General features: G+C 42.7%; 1 protein-coding gene across 1 annotated transcript; it reads left to right on the top strand.

The window, feature by feature from the left end:
* Positions 1 to 779: 779 nt before the first annotated feature.
* On the top strand, positions 780 to 24,423 carry lmx1al (LIM homeobox transcription factor 1, alpha-like; the record flags this gene model as incomplete). Its single annotated transcript, XM_084145777.1, has 9 exons — positions 780 to 823; positions 4,186 to 4,271; positions 4,782 to 4,974; positions 22,499 to 22,731; positions 22,949 to 23,109; positions 23,249 to 23,326; positions 23,593 to 23,710; positions 24,003 to 24,158; positions 24,266 to 24,423. 9 exons carry the CDS (start codon positions 780 to 782, stop codon positions 24,421 to 24,423), a joined length of 1,227 nt encoding a protein of 408 aa, XP_084001903.1.
* Positions 24,424 to 25,136: the final 713 nt, after the last annotated feature.

Here is a 25,136-nt window from a genome sequence, read left to right as displayed (position 1 = left end):
GTTTTCTCTCATCCACACATAATTCCTCAAACCCTTTCTCTTGATTGTTTGAATTAGCTGTGTAGTGCTAGGGCAAAAACCAAAACGTGCACCCCTTGGGGTCCCGAGGACCGAGTTTGGGAAACCGTGGCCTGGTCATTGATCAATAGGCCTAACTATCAAAATATTTCGATGTCATCTCAACAGTTGAGAATATGGGTATCGCCAAGTATGATACGTTTTGAAATAACAAAATCTCATAAAAGTAATTCACTGCAATAGTTCCTACAATGCAGCAGCACTCTTTCATAAGATGATGTATAAGCTACGCATTGATGGTCAATGGCTTATTTTTTTCTACTGTGAATTTTATTGAAACTAATTTTATTGTCAATGCGTGATGGTTTTGTTAAAACAATCAAATTATCCTAAAAGAAAAACATTATTATTATTACACACACTCCATCTCCACCACAAGCAAACACCTTATTCCATTTTACTATTACAGAACATTATCACTACGTCAATACACCCCCCTAACCTTAAGAACCGTATCTCTCTCCTCGCCGTTTTTCTCCTGTTCCCTCTCCTCCCCCTCTTTCCCTCCCTCCATCGTTTTATGCACACCGAACTCCGGGCGCACAGTCAGCTTTAGAGCGACGAGAAGAAAAGAGAGCCCAGCATAATATAATCGTTTGCCTTCACATGATGCTATTTTGCTGCTATTCGCTGTCTGGAGTTTGAAATAGGACCATACGACGCGTGCACATCCACCGACCGACTAGTCTTATGTTATTTTAATGCTACCGATAGAGGTTTCGGAAGGAGTGTGTTTCACCTCAAGGTATGTGCGTCCGCCGCCAACATCCAGAACGCGTCGACAGGTTGTCGGTGCGTTGCCAACCTCAATTTGCAGATGTGTTACATTTTTCATCACATTTAACGAGGCCACCCCCTTTACGTGTCTTATTCCTCCTTAGAAATAGGAGTTTCTTGATGTTATTATTTCAGAGGCTCATGGGAATTCCTCCAAAGGTTTGACTTTTATCCAAGTGTAGGTTATGTGTTGCATATTGGTTGTAATCTAATCTGCTATTTGACTAGCCTACATAATTTTATATTTGTAGGCCTATCAACTTTAACATAGCCTACTTTTAAATACCCAAAATAGTTTGTAATATTTTACTTTAATCTTTTGTTGAGTGGTAAGGTTGTCCAGATACATTTTCTGTCTTATTATAGGCTTGCGGTCCATAGCAAACCTTTAGTCCTTATTGATATTTTGAAATTATTATAGCCAGGGGTTGTCAAAGCTCTCATCAGGAACCCCGAGGCCCCAGCCCGTTCCAAAATGTCAACTATTCAAGAGCTAGCACACCTCATTCAACTTGTCAACTAATTATCAAGCCCTTGATTAGGTAAATGAGGGAGCTAGTTCAGGGCTTCTTTGGTCATCAAAAAGAAAGGAGGACCAAGGCACTCTTCATATAATTAATTAAAATGCCTTTATTAGTATGGCATGTTCAATAGAAACAAGATTTTAAAAAATATATATATATATTGTTTCTATTGAACATGCCATACTAATAAAGGCATTTTAATTAATTATATGAAGAGTGCCTTGGTCCTCCTTTCTTTTTGATGACCAATTCACCCCTTTGACCAAAGAGCACCTTCTGTCTACCAACATTTACTATTGTGTACCTTAGTAGCGCTTTCCTTCCTCTTTCTACTAAACAAAAATATTTGTCTAACAGTAGCCTACACATGTTTATATCAACATGTTGTGGAGAATATAGGCTACAGGGAGACGAAGTTGGAAAAGGCAGTGGTAGCCTAGTTATGTGAATATAATGGGGAAATATAAGGGAAAATATGATATCAAATGTTGATTAGCCTTATTGTGAACGTGTGATGATGATGCAGTGATAACATAGCTCCGGGAAAATCGACGATATAGCTATCCGCGATCCTTGGGACATCCCTACCCTAAACCCTAACCCTAATCTTAAACCCTACCCTTACACTAACCTTAACCATAACCCTTACCTGACCGTAACCTTAACCTACAACTTCACTCAACACTTTAATTGTTGGCCTACCGAGCACATTCCCCAGACTTTGGCGTTAACAGAACATATTTTTCTTCACCTAAAGTTTCTCAATGTTAACCAATGTGTAAAGCTTTGATAGCCCTATCACCACAGAGGGCCTAAAGCTTTTGGTAGACCTATGCTTTTTATTTAGAGGGGGCGCAAAATGAGACTAAACCAGGTGCCCCTTCAGTTTTGTCCAGTATATTATAGGTATAACGTAAAGCTAATAGGATAGTAGTTTAAGGATATACCGTTCTGGTCCACAGATTTAGTCTGCACGACCCTTACACAGTTATGACTAATAGACATTGAAATTGCAATCAGTTATGTGCTCTCAGAAATAGGCGAATAGAGACGAGCGCGCTTTGACACAAGCATTGCAACAACAAGGCTCAAATTCGATGACAGATTGTGTCCATTATAGCAGTTGGTCGAAAACAAAATAATATTCCAAATTTGTTTTTCAAGTGATTTTATTGGTTTATGTGGTTTTCTAATATTATGTTATAGCCCATCTTGTAATCACTGTTGTGATCATTTGGCATAATAATCTATTGAAATACATATTTTTGAAGTTAGTGGATACAGTTATGTAGGCTATGCACATGAATAGGCCTAAATTATTTGATTTAGTATGCTATTTTATACGATATTGCGATCCTTAATTCAACACATAAGCCTAATAATTATTTCGATTTGTAATGACGGTGTAAATTACATTTTAGCCTATTATTCATGCAGCCTAAATCAATTATTTATTCACATTTCTTGATGATTTTTCAGGTTTCATTTTTTTTATTCTTTCTTTTGTTTTTATTCGAAGCAATGACACCCTCCTTCCTCCAATGAGAGCAAAGGTATCTTGAAAGCCTTTATCAGTTAAATTCATTAACAGGTAGCCCACGGGAGCATCATATTCGATTAAGAATTGTTATCTGCTAACCCAATAATTGAGAATGTATTATTTCAAGCCTAGATCAATTTAAAATAAATAATATATTTAAATTAAATCGGTCATTCAGAACGATTAGTTATTTTCGAAATGTAGGGTATCGGCTAGAATTAGATTTAGGCGTTCTTAATTATAAATAATATTCATAAAAACCTAACTTAATGTCGCTTTGATTTGGAATATTGTCAATTAATAAATAAACATGTTCTCGCTATGTTGCAATAGGCCTATTGAATATAGTGCATTATTGAAATGTCACGATTTCTGTAGATTAAGTTTGTGTTCATGGAATAGGCCTGAGAAGTCCATGACTAAGTGTCGTAATTGAACAATGCCTACCACACCATTAGTAAATGTATTATCATATTATTATTATTATTATTATTATATTATTAACAGTATTATTAGCGCATTATTATTCATATGTATATTATCATTCAAAGAATAATAATGAATCCCCATGCTTTAGATAGAATTTCGATAGATTGCATACATTTCGCATTCGACAAAATAATCTTTATTTATTGAAAATATCAGGCATTTTCCCCCCTCCAACAACGGACAGGGATGGATTTGGGCCGTTTATGGCTTTGTGTGGCCGTGTGGCGTCAGCAGGTCACGGGGTTTAATCCCGACCAGTTTTTGGTCAAGATTAGACCAAGGCCAGATCTCCTGTTCGACCCCCAATCAGACTTCGGGTATCATATGATGCAAGTAAATAAACAGGAAAAGGGCCACCTTCGGCTCCAACATTCAATCTCAGTGTGTCAGGTGTTTAAAACTCTTGAGTATACCGAATTGAGTAGCCTAATAGGCCTGGCCCATTTATTTCCTATGCGTTTATCCAATCCACGGCAATATTTATATTGTATTTTATTCCTGTTACAATATGTGCGCATTGCAGGTCGACTGTTTATGTAAATAATTTATAAATAGGATATTAAATATGTTTTCAAGAGGACACTGAAATATAATATCCACGGTCATGTTTAGGCCTATAGCCTACTTGTCTTTCTTTCATTGACTTTTGATGTGTTTTATTTCCCCCTTACAGTACATCCTCTTTCTCACGACGACAATCGGCCCTCTATTTTTTCCTTCTACACACTTGTATTTAGAGGGTAACTCTCCTTTTTCTCTTTCCTCCTTCTCGTCCAGCGAACACGACGAAGGAAGGAGGGCCGGGATGAAAACAGAGGAGACCCAATCATGTCTTCAGCAGCCTCCAGCCTCCACGCCATTCGGTGAGGAGTGAAATGGGACTGACATCTTGAGCCTGACTGGCACATGATTTTAACATTATAATCCAATAATGAAATAAATATCCATTGACATTTTAAAGGTTATAGTGACAGAAACTTAAAAAATTTATACTTTATATGTTATAAATGTGATAAATATGTGATAAATATATGATACATATGTAATAGATTTGACATGTGATACATTTTTATTTGTATTTATAATTTTTATGACTATTTTTGTCATAAAAAAAATTCTGGACCTTGCTGTGAAGTAATATTGAAATTGTATTACTTTTTTTCAAGTTTTGCTTGACGTTTACAGATCTGACCACGCACGCACGTACACACACACTATACCCTCAGATGACGTGGGCGTCGATTAAGGCAGCCCCAGCGCCTCTCTGATTCAGATGGGTTGGGTTAAACGCGGAAGACATATTTCGGTTGATTGCATTTAGTTGTGCAACTGACTAGGTATCCCCATTCCCCCGTGTCCCCCTCTCCCCTCAGGTTCAGAACACAGGGGCGGAGGGGGCGAGGTGTGTGCGGGGTGTGAGTCGCCCATTGCCGACCGCTTCCTGCTGCGTGTCAACGAGCGCTCGTGGCACGAGACCTGCGTCAAGTGTGCAGTGTGTCTGAGCGCACTCAGTGGGACATGCTACTGCAGAGACCGTCTGCTTTACTGCAAGCATGACTACGAAAAGTAAGAGAACCTCAATACTACTAAAATCCCAAAAGACACACAAACCATAGAGTTTGCATTGTCTTAATCAGTGTTTGGTCACCTAGTCCTTGTGCCCCCTCCTGAATCAGTTGTGCTGGTGTCGGGAAAGAACAAGCATGTGGAATGGCTCAGGGGCTTATAGGAACTGGTCTATATAGAATATATGACAGAACATATGGAAAACGTGTCAAACTCATTCCACAGAGGGCCGAGTGTCAGCAGATTTTTGCTCCTCCCTTGAACTTGATTGATGAATTAAGGTCACATTAGTAAAGAACTCCCCTCACCTGGTTGTCTAGGTCTTAATTGAAAGGAAAAAACTAAAACCTGCAGACACTAGGCCCTGAATGTTTGGTGGGTATATACATGAAACGCTGGATTGCTAATAGTGAGGCAGTAAGCTAGCTCCACTTTCCTCTCTGATAAATATGACTTGGTGTGGAGTTTCTATCCGTTTGGGGGTCTGTTGGTCAGTCTGTGTGTGTGTGTGTGTTGGTGGTGTGTGTGAGATCCCCAGGGACTGACGGCTGAAGGACATAGCCTGCAGGTCGTTATCATTGTTGTGAAAAGTGTCAGACGACGTCCAGCCGCACAGACTCTCCCACTGTAGCAGACATCTGGAGGAGAGAGGGAAAGAGAGGGGAGGAGAGGAGAGGGGAGGGAGGAGAGAGGGAAGGTTGGGATGGAGGTGAGGGAGGGAGGGAGGAGAGAGGGAGGGTTGGGATGGAGGAGAGGAGAGAGGGAGGGAGGGAGGGGATGAAGGAGAGGGAGAGAGGGATAGATAAAGGGGGATATAATAATAATAATATTAATATGCCATTTAGCAGACGCTTTTATCCAAAGCGACTTACAGTCATGCGTGCATACATTTTTTTTGTGTATGGGTGGTCCCGGGGATCGAACCCACTACCTTGGCGTTACAAGCGCCGTGCTCTACCAGCTGAGCTACAGAGTGGATATAGAGTGGAGACGAAGAGGAGAAAGGGAGAGAGATTAGTAGAGAAGTTTTCTCAGTTGCTGCTTCTTTGGAAATTCTTAGCATGTTAATAGTTCCCAACCTGAAAACTAAGATGAGTGTGTGTACCGTTAAGGGGTAATTTGGGTGAGGTGTTAGTAGGGGGAATTGGAGTGCGACAGATATGAAATGGTATTGAGTTGACGAGTTCACTGTCTCAGTCCCACTAAAAATGTCTGTTACTACAGTGCCTTCAGAAAGCATTAATACCCCATGACTTTTTCCACATTCTGTTGTTACAAGGTGGGATTAAAATTGATTTAATTGTCAACGATCTACACAAAATACTCTGTCAAAGTGGAAGAAAAATGATAATATTTGTAAAACATTCATGAAAAAAATATTGATTACATAATTATTCAACCCCCTTAGTCAATATATGTTAGAATCACCTTTGGCAGCGATTACAGCAGTGAGTCTTTCTAGGTAAGTCTCTAAGAGCTTTGCACACCTGGATTGTACAATATTTGCACATGATTATTTTTGAATTTCTTCAAGCTCTGTCAAATTGGTTGTTGATCATTGCTAGACAGCCAAGTGTTGCCATAGATTTCCAAGCCGATTTTAAGTAAAAACTGTAACTATGCCACTCAGGAACATTCAATGTCATCTTGGTAAGCAACTCCAGTGTATATTTGGCCTTGTGTTTTAGGTTATTGTCATGCTGAAAGTTGAATTTATCTCCCGGTGTCTGTTGGAAAGCAGACTGAACTAGGTTTTCCTCTAAGATTTTGCCTCTGCTTAGCTCTATTCTGTTTATTTTTATCCTAAAAAACTCCCTAGTCCTTGCCAATGACGAGCATACTCATAACATGCAGCCACCACCATGCTTGAAAAGGTAAAGAGTGGTACTCAGTGATGTGTTGTATTGGATTTTCCCCAAACATAATGCTTTGTACTCAGGACATAAAGTCAATTTCTTTGGCACATTTTTTTTGTTTTGCAGTATTACTTTAGTGCCTTATTGCTAACAGGATGCATGTTTTTGAATACACTTGTGGAGTAACTACACTGTTGTTGATCCAACCTCAGTTTTCTCCTATCACAGCCATTATACTCTGTAACTGTTTTAAAGTCACCATTAGCCTCATGATGAAATCCCTGAGCGGTTTCCTTCCTCTCCGGCAACTGAGTAAGGAAGGATGCCTGTATCTTTGTAGTGACTGGGTGTATTGATACACCATCCAAAGTGTAATTAATAACTTCACCATGCTCAAAGATATTCAATGTCTGTTTTTTTTTTATGTTACCCATCTACCAATAGGTGTCCTTCTTTGCGAGGCATTGGAAAACCTCCCTGGTCTTTCTGGTTGAATCTGTGTTTGAAATTCACTGCTCGGCTGAGGGACCTTACAGCTAATTGTATGTGTGTGGTACAGAGATGAGGTAGTCATCCAAAAACCATGTTAAACACTATTATTGTACACAGTGAGTCCATGCAACTTATTATGTGACTTGTTCAGCACATTTTTACTCCTGAACTTATTTAGGCTTGCCATAACAAATGGGTTGAATACTTACAGTGGGGAAAAAAGTATTTAGTCAGCCACCAATTGTGCAAGTTCTCCCACTTAAAAAGATGAGAGGCCTGTAATTTTCATCATAGGTACACGTCAACTATGACAGACAAATTGAGAAAAAAAAATCCAGAAAATCACTTTGTAGGATTTTTTATGAATTTATTTGCAAATTATGGTGGAAAATAAGTATTTGGTCAACTACAAACAAGCAAGATTTCTGGCTCTCACAGACCTGTAACTTCTTCTTTAAGAGGCTCCTCTGTCCTCCACTCATTACCTGTATTAATGGCACCTGTTTGAACTTGTTATCAGTATAAAAGACACCTGTCCACAACCTCAAACAGTCACACTCCAAACTCCACTATGGCCAAGACCAAAGAGCTGTCAAAGGACACCAGAAACAAAATTGTAGACCTGCACCAGGCTGGGAAGACTGAATCTGCAATAGGTAAGCAGCTTGGTTTGAAGAAATCAACTGTGGGAGCAATTATTAGGAAATGGAAGACATACAAGACCACTGATAATCTCCCTCGATCTGGGGCTCTACGCAAGATCTCACCCCGTGGGGTCAAAATGATCACAAGAACGGTGAGCAAAAATCCCAGAACCACACGGGGGGACCTAGTGAATGACCTGCAGAGAGCTGGGACCAAAGTAACAAAGCCTACCATCAGTAACACACTACGCCGCCAGGGACTCAAATCCTGCAGTGCAAGACGTGTCCCCCTGCTTAAGCCAGTACATGTCCAGGCCCGTCTGAAGTTTGCTAGAGTGCATTTGGATGATCCAGAAGAGGATTGGGAGAATGTCATATGGTCAGATGAAACCAAAATAGAACTTTTTGGTAAAAACTCAACTCGTCGTGTTTGGAGGACAAAGAATGCTGAGTTGCATCCAAAGAACACCATACCTACTGTGAAGCATGGGGGTGGAAACATCATGCTTTGGGGCTGTTTTTCTGCAAAGGGACCAGGACGACTGATCCGTGTAAAGGAAAGAATGAATGGGGCCATGTATCGTGAGATTTTGAGTGAAAACCTCCTTCCATCAGCAAGGGCATTGAAGATGAAACGTGGCTGGGTCTTTCAGCATGACAATGATCCCAAACACACCGCCCGGGCAACAAAGGAGTGGCTTCGTAAGAAGCATTTCAAGGTCCTGGAGTGGCCTAGCCAGTCTCCAGATCTCAACCCCATAGAAAATCTTTGGAGGGAGTTGAAAGTCTGTGTTGCCCAGCGACAGCCCCAAAACATCACTGCTCTAGAGGAGATCTGCATGGAGGAATGGGCCAAAATACCAGCAACAGTGTGTGAAAACCATGTGAAGACTTACAGAAAATGTTTGACCTGTGTCATTGCCAACAAAGGGTATATAACAAAGTATTGAGACATTTTTGTTATTGACCAAATACTTATTTTCCACCATAATTTGCAAATAAATTCATTACAAATCCTACAATGTGATTTTCTGGAAAAAAAAATTCTGATTTTGTCTGTCATAGTTGACGTGTACCTATGATGAAAATTACAGGCCTCTCTCATCTTTTTAAGTGGGAGAACTTGCACAATTGGTGGCTGACTAAATACTTTTTTTCCCCACTTTATTGACTTAAGACATTGCAGCTTTACATTTTTTATTAATTTGTAAAAATGTCTAAAAACATAATTTGACATTATTGTGTGTAGGCCAGGGACACAAAATCTAAATTTAATCAATTTTAAATTCAGGCTGTAACACGACAAAATGTTGAAAAAGTCAAGGGGTGTGAATACTTTCTGACACCTACAGTTTAGGTGTTATCCATGAATTTAGGTGTTTAAGAAAATCTTGCTGATCGCATTCGATATTGGTACATCCATATAATTGTTGAAAGTATAGAATGAGTGGTCATATTGTATTGTCTAACCTAGGTCTAAGGCCTAACCTATACAGAGTAGCTCCCATGTTGTAAGTAGGCTATAGAATGAGTGCCTCATCTTGAGTATCTCTCTATATAGTGTGTATATGTTGAGTCACTCTCTACAGTGGCTTGCGAAAGTATTCATCCCCCTTGGCATTTTTCCTATTTTGTTACTTTGTAGAGCCACCTTTTTGCAGCAATTACAGCTGCAAGTCTCTTGGGGTATGTCTCTATAAGCTTGGCATATCTAGCCACTGGGATTTTTGCCCATTCTTCAAGGCAAAACTGCTCCAGCTCCTTCAAAATGGATGGGTTCTGCTGATGTACAGCAATCTTTAAGTCATACCACAGATTCTCAATTGGATTGAGGTCTGGGCTTTGACTAGGCCATTCCAAGACATTTAAATGTTTCCCCTTAAACCACTCAAGTGTTGCTTTAGCAGTATGCTTAGGGTCATTGTCCTGCTGGAAGGTGAACCTTTGTCCCAAATCTCTGAAAGACTGAAACAGGTTTCCCTAAATGTTTGCTTATTCTTTTCTTTAACCAATGGCTTTTTTCTGGCTACTCTTCCGTAAAGCCCAGCTCTGTGGAGTGTACGGCTTAAAGTGGTCCTATGGACAGATACTCCAATCTCCGCTGTGGAGCTTTGCAGCTCCTTCAGGGTTATCTTTGGTCTCTTTGTTGCCTTTGATTAATGCCCTCCTTGCCTGGTCCGTGAGTTTTGGTGGGCGGCCCTCTCTTGGCAGGTTTGTTGTGGTGCCATATTCTTTCCATTTTTTAATAATGGATTTAATGGTGCTCCGTGGGATGTTCAAAGTTTCAGATATTTTTTTTATAACCCAACCCTAATCTGTACTTCTCCACAACTTTGTCCCTGACCTGTTTGGAGAGCTCCTTGGTCTTCATGGTGCCGCTTGCTTGGTGGTGCCCCTTGCTTAGTGGTGTTGCAGACTCTGGGGCCTTTCAGAACAGGTGTGTGTATATATACTGAGATCATGTGACACTTCAAGGCAAAACAGGTGGACTTTATTTAACTAATTACCTGACTTCTGAAGGTAATTGGTTGCACCAGATCTTATTTAGGGGCTTCATAGCAAAGGGGGTGAATACATATGCACTCACCACTTTTCCGTTATTTATTTAGTATAATTTTTTTTTACAAGTTATTTTTTTCATTTCACTTCACCAATTTGGACTATTTTGCATTACATTACATGAAATCCAAATAAAAATCCATTTAAATTACAGGTTGTAATGCAACAAAATAGGAAAAATGCCACGGGGATGAATACTTTTGCAAGGCACTGTATATATGTTGTCTCTCTCTCTATATAGTGTGTATATGTTGAGTCTCTCTATATAGTGTATAGATGTTGAGTCACTCTCTATATAGTGTATATACAGTTGAAGTCGGAAGTTTACATACACTTAGGTTGGAGTCATTAAAACTGGTTTTTCAACCACACCACAAATTTCTTGTTAACAAGAACTTTTGGCAAGTCAGTTAGGAGATCTACTTTGTGCATGACACAAGTAATTCTTCCAACAATTGTTTAAAGACAGATTATTTCACTTATAATTCACCGTATCACAATTCCAGTGGGTCAGAAGTTTACATACACTAAGTTGACTGTGCCTTTAAACAGCTTGGAAAATTCCATACAATTATGTAATGACTTTAGAAGCTTCTGATCGTCTAATTGACATCATTTGAGTCATTTGGAGGTGTACCTGTGTATGTATTTCAAGGCCTACCTTCAAACTCAGTGCCTCTTTGCTTGACATCATGGGAAAATCAAAATAAATCAGCCAAGACCTCAGAAAGAAAATTGTAGACCTCCACAAGTCTGGTTCATCCTTGGGACCAATTTCCAAACGCCTGAAGGTACCACGTTCATCTGTACAAACAATAGTACGCAAGTATAAACACCATGGGACCACGCAGCCGTCATATCGCTCAGGAAGGACACGCGTTCTGTCTCCTAGAGATGAACGTACTTTGGTGCGAAAAGTGCAAATCAATCCCAGAACAACAGCAAAGGACCTTGTGAAGATGCTGGAGGAAACAGGTACAAAATTATCTATATCCACAGTAAAACGAGTCCTATATCGACATAACCTGAAAGGCCGCTCAGCAAGGAAGAAGCCACTGCTCCAAAACCGCCATAAAAAAGCCAGACTCCTTTTTGGAGAAATGTCCTCTGGTCTGATGAAACAAAAATAGAACTGTTTGGCCATAATGACCATTGTTATGTTTGGAGGAAAAAGGGTGCACTTGCAAGCCGAAGAACACCATCCCAACTGTGAAGCACGGGGGTGGCAGCATCATGCTGTGGGGATGCTTTGCTGCAGGAGGGACTGGTGCACTTCACAAAATAGATGGCATCATGAGGAAGGAAAAGTATGTGGATATATTGAAGCAACATCTCAAGACATCAGTCAGGAAGTTAAAACTTGATCGCAAATGGGTCTTCCAAATGGACAATGACCCCAAGCATACTTCCAAAGATGTGGCAAAATGGCTTAAGGACAACAAAGTCAAGGTATTGTAGTGGCCATCACAAAGCCCTGACCTCAATCCTATAGAACATTTGTGGGCAGAACTGAAAAAGCGTGTGCGAGCAAAGTGGCCTACAAACCTGACTCAGTTACACCAGCTCTGTCAGGAGGAATGGGCCAAATTTCACCCAACTTATTGTGGGAAGCTTGTGGAAGGCTACCCAAAACTTTGACCCAAGTTAAACAATTTAAAGGCAATGCTACCAAATACTAATTGAGTGTATGTAAACTTCTGACCCACTGGGAATGTGATGAAAGAAATAAAAGCTGAAATAAATATTTCTCTCTACTATTATTCTGACATTTCACATTCTTAAAATAAAGTGGTGATCCTAACTGACCTAAGACGGGCAATCTTTACTGGTATTAAATGTCAGGAATTGTGAAAAACTGAGTTTAAATGTATTTTGCTAAGGTGTATGTAAACTTCCGACTTCAACTGTGTGTGTACAGTATATGTCTGTCTCTGTGAGAGACTTGGCACACGTCTTTACTGGTGACCTTCAGAATATCAGTAACAATGTCTCCTTCTGTTCCCTGCAGTCATTCCATCAGCACCACACGCACGCAAACACACACACACTCCACTCCCCGGCTCCCCCTCAACCGTGAGCAGGTGTGTGTACTGTATGATGTACGGGAGGAGTGTGTGTGAGAATTTGAAGTGTGTTTTTGTGTGTGTGTGTATAAGAATTTAGGGAGATATAATTTTTTGCTGTAACCCTTTGCTGTCTGGAGTTGTATGTGTGTGCTGTCGGTTGGGCTTTTTGTTTTATTTATTTTATCTGCTGTACGTTATTGCAAATGATCTCTTACTTAGGCATAGATTCAATCAGTTTATACAAATGCGACTCGGTGCATCCAATGGCAATGTCCGTGATAGGTATTACACCGGGAGCCGTTTGATGATTTGACAGCTCCAACGCAGTTACACCTCCGACATCGCCTAAATAAAACAATAATACTGCTATGCAGTTGTTGGTTATCGTGGGTTAAGGCGGATCTGATTGAATCGAGCCCTTACTGTATCATTCCCATAACACTCATAGTGGCCCTGTAGTGACCGGCTGAGTCTCCTGATCCTCGGTCTCCTGTGTTAGTCCTAAGACTGTGTTAGCCCACTGAACTAAGCCTAGGTATTAGCTTGGAGAGCTAATCAGGGGTTAAATTGTGAATTCGGAGGTGGGGGATTATGGTTGGACCTGGATTTAGGGTTAGGGTTATGGTTGAACCGGGATGTGGACTTGAAGCTAGGGTAAGGGTAGTGGTTGAAGCTAGGGTTAGGGTTACTCATTACGTGAGAAGCGTGGTTCCACTCTGCTGTGCCCTGCTGTTTGCTTCCTCCCGCTACAGTATCCCCGTCTAGCCATTGTTTTCAAATATTTTCATATTTGTCCTTTTTTTAGGTGAGAGGGGGGTGTGTGTTTTTATTACACACAATTTCCAAGACAGACAAAGAGACACAGACCTCTGCCCATACAGACTCTCCAGTATCCCCCAATCACACTCTGATAGACACACACACACATCCTCCACACACACTTCCCACAGAGCAGAGTCTCCAGGCTGACCCAGGTCTCAGACCAATAAAGGCCCTCCGCCCCGGGGGCCCGGCAGGCGACTAGAGCCTGGAGCCCAGGTTCAATATCAGTCTAGAGTGGGGGGCTCTGAGGCCTACATACACCCCCCCTCACCAGGCAGCACATAGTCTGCTCCTATTGCACACACATATGGGGTGGAGCGCAACATGTAGAACACTATAGTGGATATCACTGTATCACGATAGGTGGTGGTATTGTTGGTAAAAACACCATTGATGTTTTTAGTAGTAGAGACAGTGGAGAGAGACAGGAAATGATAGAGGGGTTTGTGTGGAAAGTATGGCGGGATTTGATTCCACACTCACACAGGCATCTGCATCCAAGGTGGTAGCGGCAGGTAACTGTTAGACCTAACCCTGGAGCCCCTCAATGCTCGGTCTAATAGATCACTCTGTGGGGTGGGAGACATGGAGACCCTGTCTGGAGCAGGGGAAAGGGGAGACTCCCACAGTCACACGGGAGCGGAGGCCCCAAGAGTCACAGCCAAGACCAACGTTCACTGACCAAACAATCTCTCAAACTGCCAGGCCAGAAGTCCACCCTCTCATGTGGAATCACTGTTGTCCTATGCTGGGATTGAGAACAGAGAAATCATGTCTTCCACACAGATACAGTATCTCTCCCACCCATCCCCCTCCCCCTCCTCCTGCCTCCCTCTCTCGCTCCCCCTCTCTCCATTACCTCGTTCATCACTGTCTGGTTTGTAATAATATTTCTCGATTCCAAACCTCATTTCCCGCTCGTTGAGATTGATAGCAGTGATGACACCAATCAGTTTATCTCTCCGTTTATCCCTCGTTTTCTCTTAATCGTCTCTCCGCTCAGCGCCTCTTTGTGTCTCAGGACGGGAGGAGAGGGAGGGGGTTGATTGGACACAGCGCTAATTACCAAATGTACTCAGCCACTCCAGTGATGACAAGTCTAAGAGAATAACTATATATGCACAGTACCTTTATATAGTTATATTCTGTATATACCGTAATTAAGCAATAAGGCACGAGGGGGTGTGGTATACGGCCACTATACCACAGCTAAGGGCTGTTCTTACGCACGACGCAACGCGGCGTGCCTGGATACAGCCCTTAGCCGTGGTATATTTTCCATATACCACAAACCCCCGAGGTGCCTTATTGCTATTATAAACTGGTTACCAACGTAATTAGAGCAGTAAAAATAAATGTTTTGTCATACCTGTGGTACACAGTCTGATATACCACGGCTGTCAGCCAATCAGCATTCAGGGCTCGAACCACCCAGTTTTTAATACAGTATCTTCATATTATAGAAGAATGTGTAAAATGCAAAAACAAAATAACAGGTGGCCAATAAAATCGAGTTGAAAATAACCTAAGGATTACAACAGGGGGCTCGAACCACCCAGTTTATAATATACAGTATAACTGTGCCAGAAGATGGATAGTTAGTATGCACAGCGGAGGGAATGGGTTAAATCAAGCATAAGACATTATTCTACCCCATACTGCTAAAACATATACTGCTAAAAAATAAATGATATGCCAAAACCCACAAACACAACTGCAGTAAGCCTACTACACAATGCAGCACACAGTCAGAACCGAAGCATAGCCGATTGCAGCCAATGATATCCATTCTGAAGAATACTCACTTTTTTGAAGAATTGTTAGGAATTCATCCCATGTGTTTGCACTCACTATAGTTCAGTCTGAGGGAGTGTAGTTGTGTGTTAGGGATATGTTGTTGGTCTTGGCTCATACACAGTCGTCCACAGGGGGTATGATCAGACAGACAGACAGACACAGCCAAGTTTAGTACTCCATATCCAGCCTGAGGAGTAGTATTGTGGTTTTGAACACAAGGTCTTGTCTCTATCTGAAATGACACTAAATGGCATTAAAGTACTTCACTATATAGTGCACTATATAGAGAATAGGTTGCCAGGATGGTCAAAAGCAGTACCCCATATAAGGAAAAGGGTGCTATTTCAGACACACTCCTTCTCTTCCACCAGACACACAGTAAGGGTTCTCACGTCACCTCCCAGCTCACGTCAACAGGTGGTGAAAGCGAGAGAGAAGAGGTAGGAAGAGAATAGAGATGGGGAGACAGAACCTTACAGTGATACATTTATATCAAGGCATGCATCGTGTCAAAGCTATACAGAGAGAAAGGACATACAGAGAATGGAGAGATGACTGAAAATGAGAAGAAGAAGTTGGAGAAAGTTGATAGAGAAGATCAATTGGGATAAAAGCAAGAGAGGGTGAAAGAGAGAGGTTTAGGAGAAGAAGAAAGCCAGGGAGGAGAAGACAGAAGAGGAGGAAGGTGAGGTGTGAGCCGAGGTGTGTCTGTGTCACCCCCCAGTAATATTGCCACAGTTTTTGCATAATGCCCGATGAGTCCCCATCATCTGGCCTCCCCCACAACAATTTCATTACAGACAGCTAATAAATGTTTCATGGAAGAACAAGCTGCTCGCCTCGCCGTTATTAAATCTGAGATAATAAAAGAAGAAGAGCGAGAGAAAAAAAGAGAAAAAAAGATGGGGGGTGGACCCGAGAGAAGGCGGGAGAGAGACAGAGAGCGGTGTCAACATTCTCAAATCGGGGGGCTGTATCACCTGTTTCTGGGGCAACGGGTTCCCTCCCCTCCCCGTCTCCCTCCCCCGTCTCCCTCCCCCTTGCATCCCGCTCCGCCAGAGAGAGACAGGAAATTAGAAACCGCCAGACAGGATATTGCGTTCTGGTGGCCTGGGGATTAGCTGTTTTATCTAAACACACACACACACACACACACACACACAGACTCATCCATATCCTCACACATATCCACACATTCCTCTCACACTCTCCCAAGCATCAAGCACAGTTTTCTGTTTTTACTCTTTGCAGGTATGTTACATTTAGTCATGTTATACCATATCTGAGCTGTCATTAAAGGGTTGAGTCTTTCAGTCTAGATCAGATGTGGATTATGGAGTATCTCAGTGTAAATAGTTGCGCTGAGAAAAGCTAGGAGTCTATGGAGAGACTGGTCTGCTAATCATTAACAATAGACCTTGATATTGTATTTTATACTAATCAGAGGGTCATTCATACCGTATACCTCAAAATGTTTGGAAATCAAATAAGACTGTTTGATGCACATTGTCTATAAGTACACATAGGCTTAGACGGAAATGACTGGAGTGTGTGTGTGTGCACACGTACACACGCTTGCCTTCCATCTGCATATGTGTGTGTGATTGCAAGTTGTTTCTGTTTGTATATCACTGTTCTGTGATGTACCGTGTCTGTGACCCATACACTCAAAAAAATGCTGGGTTAAAAACAACTCAATTTGGATTATTTGGTAACCCAATGCTGGCTAAATATTGGACAGAACACACGCTGGGTTATTTTGACCTAGCCATTTGGGTTGTGTGAATAACCCAACAAGTTGGGTTGTTGGGATTACCCAAACATGGGGTTAATTTAACCATCAGTTGGGTATTTTTTACTCTCATGCTGAGTTGATCGATCAGCTGGGTCTGTTTTAATGTAATCCTTAGGTTATTTTCAACTCGATTTTATTGGCCACCTGTTATTTTGTTTTTGCATTTTACACATTCTTCTATAATATGAAGATACTGTATTAAAAACTGGGTGGTTCGAGCCCTGAATGCTGATTGGCTGACAGCCGTGGTATATCAGACTGTGTACCACAGGTATGACATAACAGTGATTTTTACCGCTCTAATTACGTTGGTAACCGGTTTATAATAGCAATAAGGCACCTAGGGGGTTTGTGATATATGGCCAATATACACTACATTACCAAAAGTATGTGGACACCTGCTCGTCGAACATCTCATTCCAAAATCATGGGCATTAATATGGAGTTGGTCCCCCCCTTTGCTGCTATAACAGCCTCCACTCTTCCGGGAAGGCTTTCCACTAGATGTTGGAACACTGCTGCAGAAACTTGCTTCCATTCAGCCACAAGAGCATTAGTGAGGTTGGGCACTGATGTTGGGCGATTACGTCTGGCTAGCAGTTGGCGTTCCAATTCATCGCAAAGGTGTTTGATGGGGTTGAGGTCAGGGCTCTGTGCAGGCCAGTCAAGTTCTTCCACACCGATCTCAACAAACCATTTCTGTATGGATCTCGCTGTCATGCTGAAACAGGAAAGGGCCTTCCCCAAACTGTTGCCACAAAGTTGGAAGCACAGAATCGTCTAGAATGTCAGTGTATGCTGTAGCGTTAAGATTTCCCTTCACTGGAACCAAGGGGCCTAGCCCGAACCATGAAAAACAGCCCCAGACCAATATATCCTCCTCCACCAAACTTTACAGTTGGCACTATGCATTCGGGCAGGTAGCGTTCTCCTGGCATCCGCCAAACCCAGATTCGTCCATCGGACTGCCAGATGGTGAAGCGTGATTCATCACTCCAGAGAACGTGTTTCCACTGCTCCAGAGTCCAATGGCGGCAAGCTTTACACCAGCTCCACACGAACAGTTATTGTGCTGACGTTGCTTCCAGAGGCAGTTTGGAACTCGGTAGTGAGTGTTGCAACCGAGGACAGACAATTTTTGCGCGCTACGTGCTTCGGCACTCGGTGGTCCCGTTCTGTGAGCTTGTGTGGCTTACCACTTCGCGGCTGAGCCGTTGTTGCTCCTAAACGTTTCCACTATACAATAACATCACTTACAGTTGACCGGGGCAGCTCTAGCAGGGCAGAAATTTGACGAACTGACTTGTTGGAAAGGTGGCATCCTATGACTGCCATGTTAAAAGTCACTGAGCTCTTCAGTAAGGCCATTCTACTGCCAATGTTTGTCTATGGAGATTGCATGACGGTGTGCTCGATTTTATACACCTGTCAGCCACGCGTGGCTGAAATAGCCGAATCCACTAATGTGAAGGGGTGTCCACATACTTTTGTATATAATGTACCACAGCTAAGGGATGTGTCCAGGCATTCCGCGTTGCGTCGTGCGTAAGAACAGCCCTTAGCCGTGGTATATTGGCCATATACCACATACCACCTTATTGTATCCCAACAGTGGAATTTACATAAGCTTTTAGGGAACTCATACACTTCTGTAAGCTTCATTGAAGACATATACAACAGAACAGATGAACAGGAATGACATTTACTCTCATGGGTGGCTAAAAATAACTATCTGAAAGCCACACTCCTACAAAACTAGGTCTCCAGTCTAATGATCCGCTGGATCAATAACCCAGCATCAATAACCCAGCAGTTTTTAAAGAAAACAACCCAGCATTTTTTAGAGTGTATGTGTCTGTTTTGTATGCGTGCACCTTAGTGTGTGTGTGTCACGAGCATGTGTGTGTATGTATGTATGCGTGTGTGTGTGTGTGTACACATGAGCATGTGTGTGTTTGCGTGTGTGTGTGTGTGTGTGTGGTGGCGGGGGGAGCGGTATCGTGGGGAATGCTGGGAAATTTTAATAACACAGAAGCAGTGCAGGGAGATTTAATAAAAGGAGATGATGTGATTACTGAACCTTGGCTCTGAGCCATCCTGCCTCACAGTGCAATATCCGCTCACACACACACACACACACTTGCCCGTGCACACACACACATGCACGATGCACGCACATGCACACGCTCATATATATACACACACACCAAAATAAAATTATACTAAGATTGTAACATCCAGACTCACTGTACAGATACCATCCCCACAACCTCGACCAAGCTTACATTCCCAATATGCTAAAACCAACATCCACTGAACGCTGACAATACAAAACCCAATACACGTTTTCACTAATCCATTCACATGGATGGCCACATACTGAACATGCATGCTTAAGCACTCAGTTTGCTTACGAATGCTTGTGATAATTTCGGAGACCCCTATATAGGCTTTATAAAGGGTTTATGAAGGCTTCATTATGCCTAAAAAGTCATGTTTCGTCTAAAGTGGGAACATTCATCTTGATAGCAGCCATGAGCCATTTCTCCTCTCCCATTGGTTATTGGGGATGCGGCCCAAATGGCCTATGGGTCCTGGTCAAAAGTAGTGCACTATATAGGGAATATGGTGCCATTCGGGATGCAGGTGGGTCTATTGTGAATTACACTTCTATTAAGGGGATTAGACTGATCTACTTAGAGACCTCCCTCAGTGACCGTTGCCTTCAGTTTCCAAGTTTAGTAAATTCTACAATATGTGGCACTATGAAATGGGATTAAAAACCAAAAAGCAGGACTTAAACACTGCAGAGGATTGTGGTCTGGTGAACGTTGTCCCAAGTCGCCTTTATTTGGAGTAAATTAGGTTATTATGTTGAGTAAATTCTGGAAGTATAAAATAGGATTAAAAAACAAAAACTGGGATTTGAAGGGGAAATCTGCAGTTCAAACAATAACAAAGCTGACACCCTGCCATTGATTTGGTAAATAGCTGAGGGATGGAGAAATGTAACTACTCTCAAATGTATACAGAGCAAATGATGCAAGGACTGACATCTATGAGATGTAAAGGTATAGTTTTAACCAATCTTTTGAGGCTATACAGTGTTTGTTAACAATTACTTTGTTTACAAACAAAGGAGTAAAGCAATCGTATATTTTGGGTAATGATGGGATAAGACGATTGAACTAAGCTAATGAGGCAAGTTATATTCAATAATTAATGGGTTACATATCATGCATTTTAAAGTAAAAGAATAGCAGATTGCCCCTTTAAAACTAAAGATTCTGGTTTGCCATTTTCAGGGCTCTTGGATGAGATATTTTACTTACAATTGCTGTAGGCAATGAGGCAATTAAGAGTAGGCACTTGAGAGAACTTTCTGTGTGTTGCAGACAGAGACAGCTTCCTATAATGGAGTGTGAAGTGAATTGGTGGTGGTAGTGTTGCCTGGATTAGTGTTCAAGTGGTACTCCTCGATTGGTGTGTGTGTAAGTGTGTTTGGCAAGCGAGTGTGTTTGGTTAAGTAAGTATGTGTGACGGTGGCGGGCTGTGATTGGGGTAATTTTCGGGAGTGTTAGCTAGTTTGGCAGACAGATGGATTGAGATAGATTATCCGTGACAGCTGTGGTTCGGACAGGACAAGATCACAGATTAGGAGCTCTAATGTGCCGACCTGGCTCACTCTCCTCTCCTCCTTTCCTCTTCTCACCTCTTCCCCTCTCCGCCCTCCAGATTTGGGGTAGCAACACCTTCCTCTCACCCAGTCAGAGAGCCTTAACACTTCTCTCCTTCTTCCCCTCCTTCACTCTCTCACTTCCTCCCTCTATCTCTCTGTCCCTAGTCATCCTGTCGCGTTCTCATCTCATCCAGTCATCCCTTGCCTCTTGCAGTATTTCAACAGAAATATTTTTCTCTCACACTCTTATTTTTATGGTCTCTCACTTTCTATGAGCTAAGTCTCTACACAGCAGACCTCTTGTTTGCAGTCTTGTTTAATGACCCGGGATTTCCCCAGTGTCAATATGTCATCATATGATTAGGCGTGGGCAGGTGTGTGTTTTAGATATGCATAGATATTGTATAAATGTATATGGAAGTACTCACTCACCGTATATTGATGAGTAACCTGGGTTTCCTGTAAATGTATGTGTGAGTTTATGGGTCGGGTTTGGCTAGCGAGACCGAGAAAGAGAGTGTGTGTGTGTGTGTGTGTGTGTGTGTGTGTGTGTGTGGGGGGGGGGGGGGGGGGGGTCTGTTTGTGTGTGTATTTTGGTGTGTAAAAGAGAGAGGAGAGAGAGAGATTAACCCCATGCTATGGCCAATCCCTTGTTATGAGTTTACAGCGGCTGTCTGGGCATCGCACTGTTTAAACAACAATCTAATTAATCCTGTCTTTATTAGTTTCACTGAACTGCGGAGGGAGGGAGCGAAGGAGAAGGGTGGGAGGGGAAGAATTGGGAATCCTGTCAGAAAATACTGGAGAGAGAGGAAAGGGGGGATAGAAGGAGGGAGAAATAGGAGGGGGAGGGCAGAAGGACAGAAGGATAAAACAACTGGGATTTAAGAGGAATGTAAAAGCAGGAGTTTTTAATTGAATTGATATGTTGATGAGAAGAGAATGAGTAGGAGGAAATTAAAGGGGCGGGACACACGAGAGGAGTGGTGAAAGGACAAAAGGAAAGTAGACAACGAAGCCCCGTGAACGAGTGTGTGTGAACTGTTTTTTAAAAACAGTCCAAGCACGATACTTGTTTCACATGTTCTCTTCTTCTAAATCCTACTAATTGTGAATAATAGGTAATGATGGGCTAGAACACTGGACCAGCTCATTCAATAGATGAATGTAAAGAAGTAGGAAAATACCTAGAATCCACCAACACTTCAGTGCAGGCTCCCTACACATCAGTTGACTACTGCCCCCCAGTGTCATCAGTGAAGAACAACAACCCAAAGCATTACAACGTACTGTTATTGCAGTAAACAGATGTTAGCCTTGTTACATGTTCATTTAATTAGATACTGTACACAGATTTGTTTGATAATCTCCACAGGTGCAAATGAGATCTAATCTTTCAGGCAATCTGTGTCTGTCTCTCTGCCTTTGGGTGCGTTCCAGGTTGTCTTTAATTCAGTCGCTCGGCACATCTCAGGGGACTGCTAATATGTTAGCGTGGTTCCTTACTGAGAAGTTACAACACTCCTGCAAGCGATGTGAGACCTGATCATCTGCAGCCCGACTACAAAAAAAGACTGTTTGGAAGGACACCTCGAATGAGGCCTTAAAAGCTCTGCGCTGCTGTGTGGTCAAGACGGTGTCTTCTGCACATCTCAGAATATTACTTTATCAGATTCCTACTGTGGTTCTAGAGACGTTAAACTAACTCTTCTTCAGGACTGCAAAAAAGACAACCTGGAATGCACCCGACTGCAATAAAGGCAACTTATCTATAACACACTGGAACGCACCCTTTCCCACCTCTGTCCCTATAGGCTGTTTGTCAGGAAGTGCAGTGCGTGCCTGCAGGTGATTGGCCGCTCAGAGCTGATCATGCGTGTGCTGGGGCAGGTGTACCACCTGGGCTGTTTCAGCTGCTGTGAGTGTGAGCGCCGGCTGCAGCGCGGAGACGAGTTTGTCCTGAAGGAGGGACAGTTGCTCTGCAGAGGAGACTACGAGAAGGAGAGAGAGATGCTGGCTGCCATCAGCCCCACACCCACTGAGTCAGGTAACAGGACAAGACAGGGCAACCAATCAACCAATAAAATCACTGGATGAAATCTAGGTGGCCCTTTATGTTACGGTACAGAAAGTGCAGGAGATTACATAATTACACAGTGATAACCTAATGACTTGTTTTTTCATTGGGATTCACTACTAGGCACCATTTGATACCGGTTTGTCTGTCAGTTGAAGATCCTATTTTCTCTCTCCACACCCCTCAGTGAAGAGTGAGGATGAGGATGGTGGGGGCGGTTCTGTAGGGGGGAAGGGCGGCGAAGGGAAGGATCACAAACGGTCAAAGCGACCACGCACCATCTTGACCACACAGCAGCGCAGAGCTTTCAAGGCCTCCTTCGAGGTGTCCTCCAAACCATGCAGAAAGGTAAGCAGACCAGGCATAACACGGTTTCTTTCTTTCTTTTGTTCGTTCTCTCTCTCTCACTTTTCTTTCTCTCTATCACAAACACACACAGACGTATACACACACAGTCCCATTTAATGTCATGGCTTAATTTCTTCAGGTGAGAGAGACACTGGCAGCTGAGACCGGGTTGACAGTTCGAGTCGTGCAGGTGTGGTTCCAAAACCAGAGAGCAAAGGTGAGATATTTGACCTGTCCTGAATCCCCACTCCCCCCAGCCCATGACACTCATACAACCAATAACACTAATCATGAATCTAATGGCGCAATTGCTCTGAAACGGCATGCTAACATTTCTTTTAAAAGCTAAAGAACAGTTAAAGGGATAGTTTACCCAAATAACAATGCAATTTTGGTGAACAATCCTTTTAACGAACGACAGAGCAATAGCGCCATTGAGTCCATTATCAGTGTGGCAGTGTGTGTTTGTCCTGTGTGTTGCAGATGAAGAAGATAGCTCGCAGGCAGCAGCAACAGCAACAGCAGCAGGAGCAGGAGCAGCTGGGAGGGTCCAGGAAAGGGCCGAGCAGGGGGGGCCGACAAAGCAACGATGACAGTGAGGGTAAGACGGGGAGACAGAACAGGGGTTTCCCAAAACCCTTGTAAATAACTAGTACTTAACTCGTAGAATGGTAGATATAGAAGTGCTTCATTTGGCAATTTTTGTTCATTTATGCACAGGAAGATTAGTCTTTCGCTACAAACGTAACAATTAAAAGAGTAGCTTGCCAAAGTAGCGAAGGTTTCAGGAAACTCACCTCAAGGCATGTGAAACTATGTCTCTGGAGGTAAAGGGGCAGGACGAGAGGAAGAGATGCAGGGATTGATTTAATGTTCTGTCTCTTTCCTCCCAGACGGTTCTAGTGGTCACGGATTGGACGGTCTGTTGGCGTACCCCTCATTGCCGCGACAGCAGCTACTGGCTCTGGACCCCAACATCTACGGAGGAGAGCCGTTCCGCCATGGCCTCACACCCCCTCAGCTGGGCTCTGAACATCTTCACTCCTACGGTGAGAGAGAGCGAGAGGGGGGAGGGAGAGAGAGAGAGTGGAGAGAGAGAGATGGACGGACGGACGGACGGACTAAACAGAAAGAATAACTATATTTCTCCCTTTAGATTCAGAGACTGTGTTCCACGATCTGGATAGCGACGGAAGCCTCAGTCACCTCGGCGACTGTCTCCTGGCAACGGCAGATGGCGGGCTCCTGGCGGGGCGGGTGGGAAACCCCATCGACCGCCTCTACTCCATGCAGAACTCCTACTTCACATCCTGACCCCTCACCTTTTACCTCTGACTCACTCCACCAATCACCACTCAAAGAAGCAGCTAATGGCTGGTTTTCCTACTAGGCCCACAAGGTCCTCACACCAACCATGCTTGAGCTGGGTCCATATCCATATCTGACCAGGCTTATTGTACATTACCAAGTAAAAGCATAACAGGAAACACCTGGGTCATGTTCAGTAGGGAGGAAACGTTAGGATTGAAACGGGGAGGTACTACCTTAACTTGTCCACTAAGAACACGTTTGCCATACCAAACATGACCCAGGTAGCCATTTAAGATCTCAACTATGACTTAGGCCGTGTCCGAAATCTGGCTTGCCTACTACTTACTTAAACTGCATACTGTGTACCTATCCTACTACAGACTATTTAGAACATTCTATTTAGTACAAACGTATGCAGTAGGCAACAAATATCAAAATACTACTCATCCATACTGAGAAGTTGTCATCGAATGCGCAATCACTCTTGTTCCCCGCCATTCGTTCATTTTTGTAGAGCGCGTCCCCTATTCTGATTATCAGCTGTTGTCGAACACACATGGGTGTGAAAAGACAATTATCTTCCTCGATCTTCCCAGCAAATTCTACTTGATGAAAAGCCGAAATGAGTGACATCCAGGCATTTAAAGTATGCTAGATTTTCAACATTTCACACACTATAAAACTTTATTTTTTCACATACTCAAACGGCCTACTAT

This window comes from Coregonus lavaretus, assembly GCF_964263955.1.
Source record: "Coregonus lavaretus genome assembly, chromosome: 28".
In the NCBI taxonomy this organism is placed as follows: domain Eukaryota; kingdom Metazoa; phylum Chordata; class Actinopteri; order Salmoniformes; family Salmonidae; genus Coregonus; species Coregonus lavaretus.
This window is presented reverse-complemented; position numbering and strand designations above follow the sequence as displayed.